General features: G+C 45.6%; 1 protein-coding gene across 2 annotated transcripts in view; it reads left to right on the forward strand.

Annotated features, from left to right (window-relative positions):
- Positions 1–1068: 1068 nt before the first annotated feature.
- Positions 1069–21744, forward strand: part of RHBDL2 (rhomboid like 2) — a 53350-nt gene continuing 32674 nt past the window's right edge. The window contains exons 1-2 of one of the 2 annotated variants that reach the window (XM_063957189.1): positions 1069–1184; positions 13568–13779. In XM_063957189.1, the coding sequence (XP_063813259.1) occupies positions 13582–13779 (198 nt within the window). In that variant the 5' untranslated portion in view covers positions 1069–1184; positions 13568–13581. Of the gene's footprint in view, positions 1185–2236; positions 2301–13567; positions 13780–21744 lie in introns of those variants that run through there. The other variant, XM_063957190.1, reaches the window with a different exon arrangement.

The following is a 21744-nucleotide window of genomic DNA, read 5'->3' on the forward strand; positions in this document are numbered from 1 at the left end:
GTGACGCGTGCGGTGCGCGCAAAAGGGTCCGGGAGCGGCCGCTACCCGCGGCTCTGTCCCCGCTCTCCCCAGGCTGTGGAAAGGTAAGTGAAAGTTTTCTTTCACTATACCTTTCCAGCGATTTGTCAGGGAGGCTTGCACCTAACCCACCAGCTGTTGCTAGGTGGCAAGCCTCCCGACAAACAAAGTTCTAACTAATCAGCTTCCACCATGTTACAGGCTGTGTTTGAAAAATAACAGCAGCTGATTGGTTGGTGCTTTATTTCTCTCCAAGCTTTCATATATCACCTACTTAGTTTTAATTATAAAATTCAGAATAAAACTGCTGAGATTGTAATCTGTGTGACATGACCTCAATTGTATAAGGATGAGAATAAGGATGAGATTGCAGCAGAGCCGTCCCTAGGCATAGGCATTTGCAATGCCCAGGGCTCTGCTTTACAGTGGTGGTGGTGGTGGTGGTTTGTGGGGCAGGAGCAACCACCGGCGGCTCTGCATTTGCACTGCCCATCTGAGCTGAGATCGGGTAGCAGTCGACAGGACAGCTCACACAGCTCAGCTGAGCCTGCAGCAGGAGGAATTGCCGACTGGGCTGGCCAATTATATAAACATATCACTTCATTCAAATGGCTGCCGGCAGGGCAGCTGACTAAGCTGCCCTGATACTGTATTTAATAATTTTTTCAGACACACAACAGAAATTTACTGGAAACTTTACAATCAGCGCAAACTATTGAATAACATTTACACCTTCCCACTCGCATACCACAAGGCGGGATCTATAGAAAAAGAAGAAGAAACATGGGCTAATAAAACAGCTCTGGATCGGTGGAAAAAATTGTACTCCCATATTAAAAACTAATTACTCTTCAACTACCACAGGCTTATTTAGAAAAACTCATACTATGCTATAAAAAGTCACACCCTTATATTATGTTAATTCCAGGATAAACGCCTCCTTACATAAAATAATTATGTTCTTATAAATGAAATACAGATTGTTTTTCAGTATGTAAATAGCACTGGTGCCTGAGGCAGCCTAACCAGGTCTGCATTCTTTAAATCCAGTGTGGCCTGGAGGCGGAGTGCAGCGACTGTGGGGGAGAGGATGTGTAAGTATTAACACACCCAACTTCAGTCACACATTCAAAAGTGTACAGGAAAAGGCGTCTGGAGACTAGCAGGTAAGGAAGGGATTCCTAGAACTAAAGGTTGCTGGCTTTGCTGTACTAGCTGGGCAGTGAAATCAGCACCTACTGTAGATTACATTTGGCTAGATGACAAACCATGTTTTATCTAGACAGGTACTGTTTATAACCAGGAACAGCCACTGTTAGATTGTGACAACATCTCTGTCCCAACCAAAATGAAAGTACTGCTGATCTAGCTGTGATGCAGTACTCTTGTATTCTTATTATTCTATAATCTAAGACGTTTACACTTATCAAAGCTTTAGAACATAAAATGCAAAACAACTGGTCATTTGTTACAAGTATAGAACTAGCACTTGATCTAACAGAGCTAAGTTCCTGATTAGTTGCTATGGGTACATACAGTATCTGCACTTTGTTCATAAATACAGTGCACGTGCAATTTAAGTAAGCACATTTTGACGTTTAGTTTCTTTCCAAAGCAAACATTATACACGTCTATATAAAACTGTGTGTACATGTGAGACAGTTTGTTTCATCCATTTCATATATATATATATATATATATATATATATATATATTTTTTTTTTTTATTATGTGTGTGTGTATATATTATGTGTGTGTGTATATAATAATCTACATTATTCTAGATGGGATGAAGTAGACATTTCAAATTATTTATGCAAAATTAAATAGAAATCTAGGTTCTAAATTTATTCTGCCTGTATCTTTACCAATCATATTTAACATTGCATGGAAAGAACAGAGAGCCTGATTGTTTACCTGAAGGAAAGCTGAGCATTTATTTTGTAGATGAACTATAATCAGGATTCCTGTGAAATAGGTTCTGTTAATGGAAAATGTGGGGATGCAGGCAGAGGTGGAACATAGCGACAGTTTATGGAGCCTGCGCCTCATTACAAGCTCATGGAGTGCAGTACTTTTTTCTACATCTACCAATTAAACTTTTCCACTGAATGTTGGAAGCCGTTTCTAAACCACTAAAGTATAAATAGAATGAAAAGCTGTATTTTAAAATCCACTGTAAGGGAACATTTTTTACCATGTCATTTCCATAATCCCTAGATCAAAAACGTAAAGATATAATTTTTTTCTGGCGCTCTGAAGACCTCTCATTTATTACTCAAGTGAGTATATAAAATACTTTTATTTTAATATGGAGCAGCACGGATGGCAAAGTGGCTAGTATTACTGCCTCATAGCACTGAGCTTATCAATTCATTACCTGTTCATATCCTATAAGTGTGGAGTTTGTATGTTCTCCTTGTAAGCTCCACCATGGCAAGAACAGATGTGAATGAAATATTACTTATAAAGTGCTATATAAATGTTCAATAAATAATTATGGAATATTTAGCTGGATTCACGCAGGATACATTTTTTTCTGGGACACTAACCTTAAATCTGGTGTACTTAGTTATACCTTCAAAAGGGGAATGTACATGATAGATAATAGGATTTTAATACCTACCGGTAAATCCTTTTCTCCAAGTCCGTAGAGGATGCTGGGGTCCACTTCAGTACCATGGGTATAGACGGTTCCGCAGGAGCCATGGGCACTTTAAGACTTTTCAAGGGTGTGAACTGGCTCCTCGCTCAGTCCTCAGTATAGGCACTGTGCCCAGGGAGACGGACATTTCGAGGAAAGGATTTACTTTTAATTTAATGGTGAGATTCATACCAGCTCACACCTCAACCATGCAGCACAACATACCATTCAACATAACACACGCCAACAGGCATGAACCATTTACAGCAACATGCTGAAAATAATTGCAACCCAACACTTGTACTACAACAAAATAACTACTTCAGGTAAAGTACGCACTGGGTCGGGTGCCCAGCATCCTCTACGGACTAGGAGAAAAGGATTTACCGGTAGGTATTAAAATCCTATTTTCTCATACGTCCTAGAGGATGCTGGGGTCCAATTCAGTACCATGGGGTTATACCACAGCTCCAGTACAGGCGGGAGAGTGCGAATGACCCTGCAGCACCGATTGACCAAACTTGAGGTCCTCATCGGCCAAGGTGTCAAACTTGTAGAATTTTGCAAACGTGTTTGACCCTGGCCGAGTAGCTGCTCGGCAGCTGCCCAGGATGAGCCCACCTTTCTAGTAGAATGGGCATTTACCGACTTCGGTATCGGCAATCCTGCCGTGGAATGAGCGCGTTGAATCATCCCTCTGATCCAGCGCGCAATAGTCTGCTTAGAAGCAGGACACCCAATCTTGTTGGGAGCATAAAGGACAAACAGAGCCTCTGTTTTCCTTATCCGAGCTGTTCTTGCGACATAAATTTTCAAAGCTCTGACCACATCAAGAGACTTTGACTCAGTGAAAGTGTCAGTAGCCACTGGCACCACAATAGGTTGGTTCATATGGAAAGACGAAACCACCGTTGGAAGAAATTGTTGTCGAGTTCTCAACTCTGCCCTATCTTCATGGAAGATCAGGTAAGGGCTCTTGTGAGACAAGGCCCCCAACTCAGACACCCGCCTTGCGGATGCCAAGGCCAAAAGCATCACCACTTTCCAAGTGAGAAACTTCAACTCTATCTCCTGTAGAGGTTCAAACCAATCCGATTGAAGGAACTGCAACACCACGTTAAGGTCCCATGGTGCCACTGGAGGCACAAATGGAGGCTGGATGTGCAGCACCCCTTTCACGAACGTCTGAACTTCTGGAAGGGCGTCCAATTGTTTTTGAAAGAAAACTGACAAGGCCGAAATCTGGACCTTGATTGAACCCAATCTTAGGCCCGCATCCACACCAGCCTGCAGAAAATGGAGAAAACATCCCAACTGAAACTCCTCCGTAGGAGCCTTCTTGGATTTTACTCCTTTCCTGGCCTGAATAAGAGTGGGGAATACCCTTTCGGGCTAGGATCCGGCGCTCAACAGCCATGCCGTCAAACGTAGCCTCGGTAAGTCTTGATACACACACGGCCCCTGCTGCAGCAGGTCCTCGCGAGGAGGAAGAGGCCGAGGATCTTCTATAAGCAACTCCTGAAGATCTGGATACCAAGCCCTCCTTGGCCAGTCTGGGGCAATGAGGATTGCTCGAACTCTTGTTCTTCTTATGATTTTGAGAGCTTTTGGTATCAGTGGAAGTGGAGGGAAGACATATACCGAACGAAACACCCACTGGGTGACCAGTGCATCCACTGCTATTGCTTGAGGGGTTCTCGACCTGGAACAATATCTCTGAAGCTTCTTGTTGAGACGAGATGCCATCATGTCTACTTGAGGAACTCCCCAAAGACTTGTCACCTCTGTGAAGACTTCTTGGTGGAGGTCCCATTCTCCTGGATGGAGATCGTGCCTGCTGAGGAAGTCTGCTTCCCAGTTGTCCACTCCTGGAATGAAAATAGCTGACAGAGCTCTTGCATGCCTTTCTACCCAGAGGAGAATCTTTGTCACCTCTGCCATTGCCGCTCTGCTTTTCGTTCCGCCTTGACGGTTTATGTACGCGACTGCTGTTACATTGTCCGACTGGATCTGCACGGGTTGATCTTGAAGAAGATGTACCGCTTGTAGAAGGCCGTTGTAAATGGCTCTCAATTCCAGAACGTTTATGTGAAGGCAGGTTTCCTGACTTGACCATTTTCCTTGGAAGCTTTCCCCCTGTGTGACTGCTCCCCAGCCTCGGAGACTTGCATCTGTGGTTACTAGGACCCAGTCCTGAATCCCGAACCTGCGTCCCTCTAGTAGGTGAGAACTGTGTAGCCACCACAGGAGCGAAATCCTGGCTTTAGAGGACAGGATTATCTTCCGGTGCATATGTAGGTGGGATCCGGACCACTTGTCCAACAGGTCCCACTGGATTATACTGGCATGGAATCGGCCAAACTGTATGGCCTCGTAGGCTGCCACCATTTCCCCCAACAACCGAATGCATTGATGTATTGACACTCTTGTTGGTTTCAAAATCTGTTTGACCATTCTCTGGATTTCCAGAGCCTTTTCTACTGGCAGAAATACTCTCTGTATTTCTGTGTCCAGTATCATCCCCAGAAAGGACAATTGTGACTTCGGAAATTTCATGACCCAACCGTGTTGTTGGAGTACTGACAGAGAGAGTGCAATGTTCTGCACCAATTGTTCCCGGGATCTCGCTTTTATCAGTAGATCGTCCAGGTAAGGAATTATATTGACTCCTTGTTGTCGAAGGAGGACCATCATCTCTGCCATCACCTTGGTGAATACCCTCGGTGCCGTGGAAAGCCCGAACGGCAACGTCTGGTGTACTGCGAATCTCAGATAAGCTTGGTGAGGAGGATTAATAGGTACATGCAAGTAAGCATCTTTTATGTCTACTGACACCATGAATTCCTCTTCCTCCAGACTGGAAATCACTGCCCTCAGAGATTCCATCTTGAACTTGAACCTTTTGAGGTAGAGATTCAGATTTTTCAGGTTTAAAATTGGTCTGACCGAGCCGTCCGGCTTCGGAACTACGAAAAGGCTTAAATAAAAAACCTTCTCCTTGCTGTGACAAGGGTACCAGGACAATGACTTGATCCTGACATAATTTCTGAATTGCAGCTGTTACGACTTCTCTGCCTGGAAGAGAAGCTGGCAAGGTCGATTTGAAAAATCTGCATGGGGGGACGTCTTGAAACTCCAGTTTGTATCCATGGGACACTATTTGTAAGACCCAGGGGTCCAGGCCAGATTGAAGCCAGATCTGATTGAAAAGTTTCAGACGTGCTCCCGCCCGAGCAGACTCCCGCAAGGGAGCCCCAGCGTCATGCTGCAGATTTGGCAGAAGCAGGGGTTGGTTTCTGCTCCTGCGATCCTGGAGATGCTGCGGATTTCTTTCCTCTTCCCCTTCCTCTACCTGCAAAGAAGGGGGAACCTTTGGAATTTTTGTATTTGTTGGGCCGAAAGGACTGCATGTGAGAGTGCTGTGTCTTTTTCGCCGGTGCAGGAGCATAAGGCAAGAATGTCGACTTACCTGCGGTAGTCGCAGAGACTAACGCATCCAGCCCATCTCCAAACAAGGCCTCACCTTTATACGGGAGAGCCTCCATTTTTCTTTTGGAATCTGCTTCAGCATTCCACTGGCGAATCCACAACGCCCTCCGAGCTGATACTGCCATGGTAGCGGCTTTTGAACCCAAGAGTCCAATATCTTTCATGGCTTCTAGCATGTATGCAGCAGCGTCTTTGATATGACCTAACGTTAGGAGTATCTCGTCTCTATCTATCGAGTCAATTTCCGATGACAAGTTATCTGACCATTTTTCGATAGCCCTACTCACCCACGCGCAAGCAATGGTGGGCCTGAGCAACGTACCATTGGCCACATAAATAGATTTTAATGTAGTCTCCAACTTGCGGTCTGCCGGCTCCTTCAGTGAAGCCGTCCCAGGTGCAGGGAGAATCACCTTTTTAGTTAACCTTGACAGGGCACTGTCTAATAAGGATGACTCTCATCTTTTCCTGTCCTCTGCCAGGAAAGGATAAGCAACCTGAATCCTTTTGGGAATCTGAAATTTCTTTTCAGGGTTTACCCAAACTCCCTCAAATAGAGTATTAAGCTCATGAGAAGGAGGGAAAGTTACATTAATTTTTCTTTCTTTGTAAAAAATAAGCCTTCTCCTTGGGTACAGGAGGGGCTTCCGTAACTTCCACAACTTCCTTTATAGCGACAATCATATATTGAATGCTTTTTGACAATTTAGGATCTATCCTGGAATCACTATCGTCGACACAGGAATCAGAGTCCGTGTCGGTATCAGTATGTACTATTTGTGCAAATGGTCTCTTATGTGACCTAGAGGGGTCGCCTGTGGATGAAAAGGCAGAACTATGAAAAATCACATCTCTCTGCATGAGACACAGACTTATCTAATCTTTTACTGATATGATTCACACTATCACGTAATTCTTTCACCCATTCAGGCTCGTGGTGTGCCGGCAGCGCCACCAAATTACAACTTTGTGTCCCTAAAATGGCTCCCTCAGGGGAAGAGCTCCCTGCCTCAGGCATGTCACACACGTGCACAACCACACCACAGACACTCCGGGACTTATAGGGGACAGACCCACAGTAAAATCTGTCAGAAGGACACAGATAGGATTTGCCAGTTCACAACCCAGCGCCAGTAATAAATTGTCTGTGAAACACAAAATGCCCACTGACATGCAGTGCTTTTATAATGGTAATCACACAATATATAGCACCAAATTTCAATGTGCCCCCCCTGTTTTACACCCTGATACTTGGTTCAGCAGTGGAGGAGGACCAGCGTTCTTCTCTGCAGCCTGGAAGGAGAGAAAATGGCGCTGAGCAGTGTGCTGGCTGACTGAGGAGGAAGCCCCGTCCCCATAATGGCGCGTTTCTCCTCAGCATTTATGTTACGCACACCAGTGCTAACAGGAGTATACCGGTGTATGAACAGAGAGGGAAGCGAAGCAAACGAACTCACAGACAGTATAACATAACATAACATACACAGGAGGTGATGGAATAACTAATAAACACAAAGTGAACGGAGAAGCCCAAAGGCTCAGGAATTGGGTGTCTCCCTAGTGTCAGGAATGCTCAGATGGAATAGAGCGGACAATGTAGCGATGTGTAGTGATTTAACATGTGGAGCACCTGAAATGATGTTGCTAAGAGCAACAGAAAAACCCCCAAAGGGTTACCAACGGGTGTGGGAATAAACTCCTTGGTCAGAGATAGAAATATAGACACAAGGAGAGTATCCACAATCCTAACCCCCACTTGCAGGGCACAGGTTCAGCTTACTGCCACTAAACTGACACCTTGTCGCCCTGCACAGTGAGGGAGGATTAAGCAAGCAGGTCTGAGAGTACAGCCGCAAACCTGCTGGGTTCACAGAATAGCAAAAGAACCCCAGCAGGTCAAACAACTGACTCCAGTCTTACTGCTAGGTCCGGATTGGCAGAATGAAGTACCGAATCCCAAGGCCTATTCGCAGTAAGCAACAAGTAAATACAAAGTCACACAGTACTAGCTAACTCTCTGGAACTGACTAACAAACAAAGATTCAGCAGCATTTGCCTAGCCTGAGAGGATGGTTTATATAGCAGGTGCTGTCCACGCCCCACTCAGACCTCACAGACTGTGAGCACAAAACCAGCGCCGGATTCCCTGCCGTGCACAGAGCCTGTAACCACTACACAGTAAAAACCCGGACCGGAGTATCAGCTGCGCTCAGGTTACTTCGCTAACACTTGCCTCCCGGTTGCCATGGCGACATGGCAGCACAGAGCAGGAGATCCTAACAATTTATGAGGTAATTGTTTATACTGGCGGGGTTAGTACTGTGCCTCAGCATCTTATGCCGCTTTATTTGCCAGTTTTACCCCCCCCCCCCCCCGCGCCCTGCAGTGCCTGTGTATGTGTGGGTAGCATGGCGCGCAGCGTTCCCGCCCGCTGCGCGGTACCTTTTAGCCGTCACGATGTCTGTGGGTGTGAGCACATAGCCGCAGCTAGCGTTCAGTTCCCTTCAGGAGCTAATGGTGTCCTGTCAGCCAGAAGCAGAGCCATGAAACTATTCAGGAAGTTGGTTCCTTCTTCTGCCCCCTAAGTCCCACGAAGCAGGGAGACTGTTGCCAGCAGTTCTCCCTGAAAATAAAAAACCTAACATACCGGTAAGTCTTTTCAGAGAAACTCAGTAGAGCTCCCCTGGAGTGCATCCAATCTGCCTGGGCACATTTTCTAAACTGAGGTCTGGAGGAGGGGCATAGAGGGAGGAGCCAGTTCACACCCTTGAAAAGTCTTAAAGTGCCCATGGCTCCTGTGGAACCGTCTATACCCCATGGTACTGAAGTGGACCCCAGCATCCTCTAGGACGTATGAGAAAAAGGTTTATGCTATTATTCTGAGCAGGCTATGAGGACTTACGCAGTTGTGTCTGCTACCTTTTTTCTTGCTTCCTACAGGGCTGGCAACTGAAATCTTGGGGCCTGACACACTCATGCTTTTAGGCAGCAACCTTCCCTCCCCGGTAGGCAAAGCCTGATCGGTCATTGGCTTATCTCCCCCTGTGTCTTTCTTAGCCTTAACCCCACATGTCTCTCCAGCCTCATCCTCACATGTGTTCAGGGGTGTTTAAAGAGAGGGGGGGACCCACGTGCAGCCTCCGTCATGGCCGGATTAAGGCAGGTGGGGGTCCCGGGCAACAAACGTCTGGAAGCCCCCACTACTAAAATTGCTGGCAAAGACACCGCCCTCCCCGTGCGTAAACACACACACACACATAACTTGCTGCAAAAGATACTCTCCCCCCACCAGCGTGTATACACACACACACACACACACACACACACACACACAGCAATTGCTGACAAAGATATCCTCCCAGTGCAAACACACACACAACTTACTGCCAAAGACACCCACCCCCATGCCCGCACGTACACACACTCACTCCCTCACTCACCCTGGACGCCATGGAGCGGCATCAGCCTGGCCACTACAGCAACACACGCCGGTGGCTCAGTCAGTGTCTCGCGGGATAGTGAAGAGAGATCCCAGAGACACTGACTGAGCTGTTGACTGTATGCGGAGCTCCTCGGCGGCCGCGGGAGACTGCTCCAATTTAAAAAGCAGGGGTCTGTGGGGGGCACCTAATGTGTGGGGGCCCCAGGATGGCTGCTTCTGTCGCTCCTCCCATAATCCGGCCCTGGCCTCCGTTGTGGCCTCCTCTCCGGTAGCTAGTAGACTCTGGCATAATGCCAGAGTCTACGGCACACGCGCAGGTCTCAAAAAAAATGGCGCCTGCTCCTTGTTCCCTGCGACATCTCCAGTGCGCATGCACAAATCACTCGGAAATGGCAGCGGGGGCCATTTTCCAAGCGATTTATGCCTGCACTGTAGGCACTGCCGCTGCAAGACTCCGGAGGGGTAAGTATACTATATGGGTGCAGTATGTGCAGTGTGGACATCCCCCCCGGACCTAGGGGCCCGTGTGCACCCATTATAGAAATGCCTATGCATGTGTTGCTCCAGCCTCAACCCCCATCTTTTCCCTCATAATATCAAGGTCCAGTACAAGTGTCCCCTTTGTACATCCCTGTCACCGGGCCTGGCTTCCTGTGACAATTCACCTTTGGCCTGGTCATGTGCCCAGCAATGTCACAAAGCCTCTCTAATGATTTTTCACCTATACATTGCCATTAGACCACTCCCCCAGTTATTTTTGCAAACTGTTCTTTATAGAATAATATTATACTGGGTTGGTGATTCATACAGTATATGTAGAAGGGAAGCAGTTAAGATACCACCGCTCGGGATCCCGGAAAACAGATTGCCGACGCCGGAATCTCAACAAGCGGTACAATGCCGGTGCCAGAATACTGGCAGGACAGGCTATTCTCCCTCTGTGGGTATCGGGTCCCCGCAGCGTGGCGAGCACAGCGAGCCCGCAAGAGGCTTTCGAGCACTTGAACTGCTGCCAGCATACTAGTGACCTGGGAGGCCGCTGTCAGTATACTGACAGCAGCGCTAATTCATACTGAACCCATGTAAACTATGTCTTGGCTATTTGCTCAGTGCAGTGTTATAGTCCATAATTGTATCTTTAATGGTCAGTCCAATTATGAATTTTCTTTACGGCTATGCACATTGACTGCTTTCTGATGGCCACAAACACATCAACTTATTTTATTGTGAATGGACTATTACATTTCTGTACAATTAATCTGCCCACACTTCTAAAAGTTTGTGTTTCCACTGAAAGTCTGGTAATGTATGGCATCAAACGACACTCAGCCGTTTGCTTCCAAACACTGGAAAACAGATGAAAATGGTCGTTCAGTTAAATTGGTTAAATCAATTTGATTTAACCAACTTTTAATTTTTTTTTATTTTTGTTCATTTTCTGGAGTTTGGGAACAAATGATTGTCATTTACTCTTATACATTACTAGATTGTTGTTCCACCCAACCATCTAGTTGGCCGGTAGGAAAGATAATCTTTAGGTGTATGGCCAGCTTAAGATCCTAATTTAGGTATGCAATTAGGTAATTTTTTTTTGCCTAGGCGGAAAAATTTACTTTTTGCTGTGTTTAGTGCAAATGGCAATTCGCCCTATTCAATAGAAGGGCCGTTTTCCGTCTAGGCGAAAAATTCAGCAGAAGCGAACAACATGTGGATCAGCGAAACCGCATGTTTTCTTACCTGCGCCGGCGAAAGCATGGGCAGTTTTCGACAATTTTGAGGCATTTTTCACCAATGCATTTTCACTGAAAAAAAAAAGTGAAAAGGCATTGGCAAAAATGTCTTAAAAACAGGCGAAAATGGACCGTAAATGAATAGGCAGGGGGCGAAATCAATACCTCCAAGATTACCAGAGCAAATTGCATACTCCCCTATATCTAACATGACTGACTGTAACATAATGTGATTGTTTACCATAAATATTATGTTGCTATGACAGGGGAGAAAGTCAGCTGTTGACAGTTAATGGGTTGTATTAATGAGTTGATGTGATATATTTCAGCATGCCTTATACCATAAGTTATTTTTATGAAAAAAAGTAGCTGAAGTACCCGGCGTTACCCAGGTTTACATTTTCCAGTTATTAAGTTATCAATTAGTTGGATGTAACTGTCAGCCACTGTCAACATACTAAAAATAATTAGTAGCTCTTCCAACACACCCATGAGGGGAGGGGGGGAGGGGATGGGGGATCTCGAATCTAACTTTTGTTTCTGTTCAGTTTTATAATGACTTACATTGCAAGGTTAAGGGTTTAAAGTTTTTCTTCTGTTATCAATGTTGCTATTCTAAGGCTTTTGGGTACACATTTTTTGTCTTCCCGCTTCCATTTGTGTCAGTTATTTTAGTTGATTTACAGTTGTTTCATGTCATTGGATTATGATTTATTTCTGTCAGCAATTACAGTTCATTAAAGTTTTCATCCAAAATTCATCCAGTGGAAAGCCCAAAGTTCTGGCCAGCATACACCAACGGGGGTGTCATCGAGACCCCAACCCCCTAGTATGTCTTCTGAGATCCAATATTACCACTCTGTCAAGTTTTCTTACAAATCCATGCAGTGGAAGGCCCAGAACAGGCTTCCTGGGTCACAGTTCTGCCCAGCGCATTCCACCATTAGGTCCGACCAGGACCCTAACCCCCTAAAATCTCGCCAGGATCCAACTGGACCACCTTGCTTTCATTCCAATCTTTCAGGGATGTCCGAATGCATAACGAAACAGACAGACAGACAGACAGACAAACAAACCAATTAAAATTTTTATAAAAGATATATATGGCCCTGGCACCAAAAGGGATGGATTTAATTAGTTTAAACCCTGCCAGTATTTTAAGTCGGATATTGAAGGATATGTGTACCAGGTTTGGTCCAGATCCATCCAGCCATGTAGGAGCCTATGAAGAACAAATATACTTACTTTCTCTCTCTCTCTCTCTCTCTCTCCCCGCTCCCCCCCTCTCTCTCTCTCTCTCTCTCTCTCTCTCTCTCTCTCTCTCTCTCTCTCTATATATATATATATATATATATATTATACATACTGTATGTATACTAGCTGAATACCCATGCTTTGTGACGGAATGTCAAGTATAATCACAAAGATTTTATTGTAAGAGAATCTGTAGTCTCTGTGTCTTAATTTCACAACGGGATATACCTAAAGTTAGCTGGTTAGTTTATCACAGAAGATCAGCAATTAGACTTAAACAGGACATGCTCCACCTGCCACTGCCAATCTATCAAAAGGCTGAGGCCGAAGAGAATAGTCCACCTCCTTTTCTGCCCCGTCCTAGCTCTGATGCTGCCCTGCTCAGTGCTGTAAATGCTGGTCCGACAGACCAAGCTTCGCCTACTGTATCTTAGATATGTAAGGTCTCCTTGCTTAGCTTCTTGCTCTCCTTATGGCTCATCACTATTTATCTCAGCGACCCCGACAACTATGGATTTTTACATGTCACCCCCTTCCCACCCCACCCCTAGGGGTACTAGGGGTGTCTTACCCCCACAGTACTTGTTTCCAGATTGTAAGTGATATGTGTAACAAGTTTGGTGTAGATTGCTCCATGCATTCCAGAGTTATGCTAGAACATATATACATACACACATACATTTTTATATATATATATATATATATATATATATATATATATATATGTGTTACACCTAATCATCACTAATAATGATCCTCTAGATTCTATTCTATCTATCTATCTATCTATCTATCTATCTATCTGATCCCGGATGTTTATTTAAAGCAGCAATCATTTTCCTGGCTAGGTTTTGCCTGGTAAATGATTGTTGCTTTAAAAAAAGCCCCTACTGTATATCTCACAGATATAGATTAATAAATATATAACGGTGATTCATACTGAAACAATATTTTTTGTTGTGTTTATGAGTTACTTTGGTGATTTTGCAGGAAACAGGAACAACATGGAGTTGGAAGGGATGGCGGGATGGGCAGAAGAGACTGAGGAACCTGAGAAAGAGTCTCCACCTGCAACTTGTTGGGATAAATTCCATACCACTATTTCCAACTGGATGCTTCCCACAGACCTCAGAGACAAGTATCTGGAAAGAGCAAACTGTTTGCCACCTCCTATTTTCATTATTTCCATCAGCATTACCGAGGTATGTGGGGAAGCCAAAGTACGAAGCCTTATTGACCACCGTTGCTTCAATGTTTAAGGACCAGACATATTTTTCCATTTCTATTTTTTTTTGTTTACTTTTTGTTTTTATTGTTTATAAAAAAAAATTCTTAGATTTATATTTTATACTAGACGTTGCTCGGGATTAATTCCTCTTCAAGTTATTCTATTATCAATGGGCTCGATTCAATTCAGTGTGGATTGAAAAGTGCCTGGAATTAGCTCCTGGTGCTATTGAATTCTGCGTGCTTTCATGTTGGGGAAGGCCGGTTCTCCAATTCTAAACAGTGCGCGAGAAAGGGCATTCTCTGTCTAAAGTGCCCGCCGCGATACTGTTTTGTCTGCACTGTGGCACAAAACAGCATTGCGGACCTAAGTTTTGTTGGATTTCTGATCGCATCCCCGGAGGGGTGTGAGAAGAAATCCTCTAGTCGGGGATGACAGCACGCTGAATTGAATAGCTCCGGGAGCTCCCTCCTGCGCTATTCAGTCCACGCTGAATTGAATCTAGCCCAATTAGCAGGATGTAGCTGTCAACATTTTAAAAAATGTGCAGCTTAACAGCTCTTCCAAAACACCCATGATGTGGCTGCCCAGTGTAATTTTTTTCCCCATCAATAATTTTTTATTTCAAACAAAAAAGTATGGGATACAGGAAGAAAGGGGGGGGGGGGGAATTGTTAAACATTTATAAGGGGGGAACATCCAAAATAACAAAATTTACACTGCATTTAAGTTGAATATGATATTTGCATATAAGTTCACTAACATATAGGAACACAAAGAGATCAGACTATTTATGAACGGAGGCTAAGGGAGTCGTCCGGTTCATTCAAAGGGAATAGGCTTGATCCAGGACTAGAGGTGATCGGTAAGGTTTGGGACTGAACTTTACTGATTCCATACTCCTGCCATAATGACCAGTCTGGTTGCTTCGCAGGGGGGTGAAGAGACATTGCCACAAACTGAGTTTCCATCTCACAATGGAATTACATTTTTTGAATAACCTTTGAAATATGTGGTAGACTGTTTCCAATTTTTGCCAGAGCTGCCTTTGCCGCTATAAGGATGTGAACTAATACATATTTGTGTCAGGAGGGTAGGGTATCCGGCATCAAATGAAGCAACGCTACATTAGGGGAGGAGCTTAGAGACGTGTGGAGGACGTTATTAATTAAATTAAATACTGCCGCCCAAAAGGAGACCAGTAGGGGACAAGACCAAAAAATATGAAATATATCGCCTACTTCCCCACATTGCTGCCAACAAAATTTTGAGCATGAGGGCCAGAACATATGGAGTCTGTCCGGGGTTAGATATAGTAATTTTGTATGCATCTCAGTGTGGTTGAGACATTTAGACATATTATGTGAAGACATATAGATGTTGCTCCATTGGAAATCGGACAGTCCGAGGCCCAAATCCTCCTCCCACTTAATTTGTGCCTTGACTTTAGGGTTGGGCAATAAAGCTATGAGAAGCTATGAGAGTGTTGTACCAAAAGGATATTTCGCCCTTAGAGTCAGTCACATTCAGCCTGGCGGAAACCCAATGAGTATGTGGATTAACATCTCTGGCGACAACAGGAAGCGAGCTCCACCAATGACTAATTTGGTAATAACTCAGCCGTGAGGAGTCAGGTAGGGAAATCTTAGATTGCAGGGTGGGGAAAGATATTATTACTGAACTGTCTAATAGATCACTCAGTTTAGAGAGACCATAAATGTGCCATCGAGATATATTCAAATTCGGAATTAGTTTCATCAGGGCACGAAGAGATATGGATGTAAAGGAGGGTGGTGTAGCAGTTAGTTTCGCCGCTAATTTGTCCCATGTTCGCAGTGATGCACGAGTAGAGGGAAGTGTTGGTAAAGAAGATGGTCGGAGACTCTTAGGGGTGTGTAGTATATCCCCAACGGGTATGCTGTACAAGCTTCCTTCTCCAGACAAGCCCATCCTAGTTCTGAACCAGCGACCCCAAACATCTTTACATGTGCTAATGTGCACGCCTCATGGTAAAGTGAAAGATCTGGCTTCGCCAGTCCTCCTAAATTCTTGGGTAAAACCATCCGTGAGCGAGCTATCTTAGGGGCCCGTAATGCCCATATATATATTTTACCATAATGGCCGAAAATTTATCAAGGTACCGTTTAGGGAAGGAGTAGGGTATTGTACAGAAAAGGTACATCAGTTTGGGAAGGAGGGACATCTTGAACGCAGCTAGGCGTCCCAGCCAAAATACATCATATAGTGACCAGGATCTGGTTAAAAGTGTGAGTCAAGCAAGAAGGCGTTTAAGGTTTTCCTCCAATACTGTCTCTATACTAGGGGATATGGAAACACCTAAATAATTGAGGGACGAAGTTTGCCAGTTATAAGGGTATTTTAATTGAAGGGTAGCAAGAGAATCAGAGAGATTGATTGGCAGGGCATCCGTTTTTGATGTATTAAGCTTGTAGTAAGAGGCTCTACTATAATTATCTAATAAAGAATGTAAGTGGGGAAGGGACTCCATGGGGTTGGTTACAAATAGTAGAACATCATCAGCAAAGAGGCACAATTTATGCGATTGGGTCCCAAGAGAAACACCAGGGAACAAGGGGCTGAGACGGATTTTCGCTGCTAGAGGTTCTATAGCTAGCACAAAGATTAGTGGGGGCTGCCCTGTCTTGTGCCATTAGTAATGGGAAATACATCTGATAAGAAGCCATTACTAAACACTCGAGCCGAGGGGCAATTGTATAATGCTAGCATAGAGGTGAAAATCCGACCGCTAAAACCAAAGTTGGATAGGACTGATCTCCTATATAGCCAACTGCACCGATCAAATGCCTTCTCCGCATCTAGGGATAGCAGGAGAAGACCCTGATCAGACGGCAAAGAGTCAAGGAGATTAAAGACTCTGCGGGTGATGTCCGATGCTTGCCTTCCCTGTACAAATCTTATTGGTCCTGATTGATCAGGTAGGCAAGAAAAGCTTCACTCGGGTGGCGCAATAATCTTGGCGAATAATTTTATGTCTCCATTCGATAATGCTATGGGATGGTAATTTTGGCAAGAAGAGAGGTCCTTCCCTGGTTTAGGCAACGTCACCACTTGCGCCTCCAGCATCTCCCTGGGGGGGCACCTGTCTCAGTTATGTAATTAAAAACGTGGGTCAGTGTAGGTGTCAATAGCCCTTGGTATACTTTATAAAAATCGTTTATAAAACCGTCTAGTCCCTGAGCTTTACCAGAAGGCAATGACTTGATCGCCTCATCAGCTTCATCAGAAGTCCACGGAGCATTCAAGAGCTCTACCTGGGCCTCCGACAAAGAATGAAGACGCAGAGAACTTAAAAAGCTATCAATGGATGATGTTGTAGGTTGGTGGGTGGTGGGATCTGACGAGAGATTATATAGTTGGGCGTAGTAATGGGAAAATTGGTTCGAGATATCTAGTGGGTTAGAAATGTTTAAACCGGAGGGGGAAAATAAGAATTTAATTTTATTCCGAGCCTGTTGGGACCGTAACCTTCGGGCCAGTAACCTGCCTGGTCTATTTCCCGCTATATAGAATCTCTTACGTAATCTATTCAGAGCTTGCTGTGTTCGGGCCATTAGAAGTTTTTGCAGTTGGCTCCGTACAATGGCAAGCTCCTTTCGAATGGACAAAGATGGGGTCTGTTTGTTTTGATTTTCTAAACACGTCAATTTGGCTTCTAAGTCGCTTTGTAATTTGGCTGATTGGCGTTTTAGCAATGCACCTGCTCGGACAGCCGCTCCCCTAACTACTGCTTTTAAGGTACACCAGTGATTGCATGTGGACGTGTCTGAAGGGGCATTAGACAATAGATAACCTGATATACTGTTCTCGATCATCTTCTTAGAAATTTGATTGGAGAGCAAGTGGGGGGATAGCCGCCAAGGGTGGGGGGGGGGGGTAGGTACTGTTTATCTAGATCCCATCGGTAAAGTATTCGGGGCATGATCTGACCACGTTATGGGGAGAATATCCACTGAGCGTATGTGCTGTAGAGTCCATTTGTCACAGAAAGTAATATCAATGCGTGAATATGAATTATGTACAGGTGAGTAGAAGGTGTAGTCCCTTGCTGAAGGGTTCTGGACTCTCCATGCATCGTACAAGTCAAACTCCTTCACTAACACCCTAAACCCAGTGGAAGATGAAGATGGAGGGGGGGGGGGGGGGGCGGACCCAATTGACCACCTCTCGGGGATCTATCTAAGGTTGGATCCAATACTAGGTTGAAGCCTCCCATAACCATCAAGGAACCTTTACGAAGCGCCTGAATTTTAGTGAATAATTTACGCAAAAAGGGAAGCTGGTTGGCGTTGGGGGTATATACTGATACTATAGTCACCAGTTTATCTGCCAGAAGGCCTTGCACAATCAGATACCTGCCATTTTTATCAGACGCTTGTGCGTGCAACACAAAGGGTGTCCTTGCACTAAACAGAATCGCCACCCCATTACGTTTAAATAGGCCATTTGCAAAAAAACGCTGGAGATATCTCTGGTCACCAAAAATTGGGGGCCTCAAGGATGAAAAGTGGGTTTCCTGTACAGCAACAATGTCCACTTTCTGTTTAAAAAAAATATGTAAGGACTAATCTCCTTTTATTAGGGGAATTTAACCCCTTAACATTTAAAATAAGAATTTACTTACCGATAATTCTATTTCTCATAGTCCGTAGTGGATGCTGGGAACTCCGTAAGGACTATGGGGAATAGCGGCTCCGCAGGAGACTGGGCACAAAAGTAAAGCTTTAGGACTACCTGGTGTGCACTGGCTCCTCCCCCTATGACCCTCCTCCAAGCCTCAGTTAGGATACTGTGCCCGGACGAGCGTACACAATAAGGAAGGATTTATGAATCCCGGGTAAGACTCATACCAGCCACACCGATCACACCGTACAACCTGTGATCTGAATCCAGTTAACAGCATGATAACAGAGGAGCCTCTGGAAAGATGGCTCACAACCACAATAACCCGATTTTTGTAACAATAACTATGTACAAGTATTGCAGACAATCCGCACTTGGGATGGGCGCCCAGCATCCACTACGGACTATGAGAAATAGAATTATCGGTAAGTAAATTCTTATTTTCTCTGACGTCCTAGTGGATGCTGGGAACTCCGTAAGGACCATGGGGATTATACCAAAGCTCCCAAACGGGCGGGAGAGTGCGGATGACTCTGCAGCACCGAATGAGAGAACTCCAGGTCCTCCTCAGCCAGGGTATCAAATTTGTAGAATTTAGCAAACGTGTTTGCCCCTGACCAAGTAGCTGCTCGGCAAAGTTGTAAAGCCGAGACCCCTCGGGCAGTCGCCCAAGATGAGCCCACTTTCCGTGTGGAATGGGCTTTTACAGATTTTGGCTGTGGCAGGCCTGCCACAGAATGTGCAAGCTGAATTGTGCTACAAATCCAACGAGCAATAGTCTGCTTAGAAGCAGGAGCACCCAGCTTGTTGGGTGCATACAGGATAAACAGCGAGTCAGATTTTCTGACTCCAGCCGTCCTGGAAACATATATTTTCAGGGCCCTGACTACGTCCAGCAACTTGGAGTCCTCCAAGTCCCTAGTAGCCGCAGGTACCACAATAGGCTGGTTCACGTGAAACGCTGAAAACACCTTAGGGAGAAATTGAGGATGAGTCCTCAATTCCGCCCTGTCTGGAAGATCAGATAAGGGCCTTTACAGGATAAAGCCCCCAATTCTGACACGCGCCTGGCCGAGGCCAGGGCCAACAACATGACCACTTTCCATGTGAGATATTTTAACTCCACAGATTCAAGTGGTTCAAACCAATGTGACTTTAGGAACCCCAAAACTACATTGAGATCCCAAGGTGCCACTGGAGGCACAAAAGGAGGCTATATATGCAGTACCCCTTTTACAAAACGTCTGAACTTCAGGAACTGAAGTTAGTTCTTTCTGGAAGAAAATTGACAGGGCCGAAATTTGAACCTTAATGGACCCCAATTTTAGGCACATAGACACTCCTGTTTACAGGAAATGCAGGAATCGACCTAGTTGAAAATTCCTCCATCGGGGCCTTACTGGCCTCGCACTCCGCAACATATTTTCGCCAAATGCGGTGATAATGCTTTGCGGTTACATCCTTCCTGGCTTGATTAGAGTAGGGATGACTTCATCCGGAATGCCTTTTTCCTTCAGGATCCGGCGTTCAACCGCCCTGCCGTTAAACGCAGCCGCGGTAAGTCTTGGAATAGACAGGGTACTTGCTGGAGCAGGTCCCTTCTTAGAGGTAGAGGCCACGGGTCCTCCGTGAGCATCTCTTGAAGTTCCGGGTACCAAGTCCTTCTTGGCCAATCCGGAGCCACGAGTATAGTTCTTACTCCCCTCCGTCTTATAATTCTCAGTACTTTTGGTATGAGAGGAAGAGGAGGGAACACATACACTGACTGGTACACCCACGGTGTTACCAGAGCGTCCACAGCTATTGCCTGAGGGTCCCTCGACCTGGCGCAATACCTGTCCAATTTTTTGTTTAGGCGGGACGCCATCATGTCCACCTTTGGTTTTTCCCAATGGTTTACAATCATGTGGAAGACTTCTGGGTGAAGTCCCCACTCTCCCGGGTGGAGGCCGTGCCTGCTGAGGAAGTCTGCTTCCCAGTTGTCCACTCCCGGAATGAATACTGCTGACAGTGCTATCCCATGATTTTCCGCCCAGCGAAGAATCCTTGCAGCTTCTGCCATTGACTGCTTCTTGTGCCACCCTGTCTGTTTACATGGGTGACTGCCGTGATGTTGTCCGACTGGATCAACACCGGCTGACCTTGAAGCAGAGGTCTTGCTAAGCTGAGAGCATTGTAAATGGCCCTTAGCTCCAGGTTATTCATGTGAAATGATGTCTCCAGGCTTGACCATAAGCCCTGGAAATTTCTTCCCTGTGTGTGCTCCCCAGCCTCGCAGGCTGGCATCCGTGGTCACCAGGACCCAGTCCTGAATGCCGACTCTGCGGCCCTCTAGAAGATGAGCACTCTGCAACCACCACAGGAGGGACACCCTTGTCCTTGGTGACCGGGTTATCCGCTGATGCATCTTAAGATGCGACCCGGATCATTTGTCCAGCAGGTCCCACTGGAAAGTTCTTGCGTGGAATCTGCCGAATGGCTTTGCTTCGTAGGAAGCTACCATTTTTCCCAGAACCCTTGTGCATTGATGCACTGAGACTTGGCTCGGTTTTAGGAGGTTCCTGACTAGCTCGGATAACTCCCTGGCTCTCTCCTCCGGGAGAAACACCTTTTTCTGAACTGTGTCCAGAATCATCCCTAGGAACAGAAGACGAGTCGTCGGAACCAGCTGCGATTTTGGAATATTGAGAATCCAATCGTGCTGTCGCAACACTACCTGAGATAGTGCTACACCGACCTCCAACTGTTCCCAGGATCTTACCCTTATCAGGAGATCGTCCAAGTAAGGGATAACTAAAACTCCCTTCCTTCGAAGGAGTATCATCATTTCGGCCATTACCTTGGTAAAGACCCGGGGTGCCGTGGACCATCCAAACGGCAGCATCTGAAACTGATAGTGACAGTTCTGTACCACACACCTGAGGTACCCTTGGTGAGAAGGGTAAATTTGGACATGAAGGTAAGCATCCTTGATGTCCAGAGACACCATGTAGTCCCCTTCTCTTGAATTTGAACCTCTGTATGTAAGTGTTCAAAGATTTTAGATTTAAAATCGGTCTCACCGAGCCGTCCGGCTTCGGTACCACAACAGTGTGGAGTAATACCCCTTTCCCTGTTGCAGGAGGGGTACCTTAATTATCACCTGCTGGGAATACAGCTTGTGAATGGCTTCCAACACTGCCTCCCTGTCTGCTTGTAAAGCCCCAGCGTCATGCTGAGGGCTTGGCAGAGGCGGGAGAGGGCTTCTGTTCCTGGGAACTGGCTGATTTCTGCAGCC

The sequence above is a fragment of the Pseudophryne corroboree genome, chromosome 2 (assembly GCF_028390025.1).
Source record: "Pseudophryne corroboree isolate aPseCor3 chromosome 2, aPseCor3.hap2, whole genome shotgun sequence".
NCBI classification, from domain to species: Eukaryota; Metazoa; Chordata; class Amphibia; order Anura; family Myobatrachidae; genus Pseudophryne; species Pseudophryne corroboree.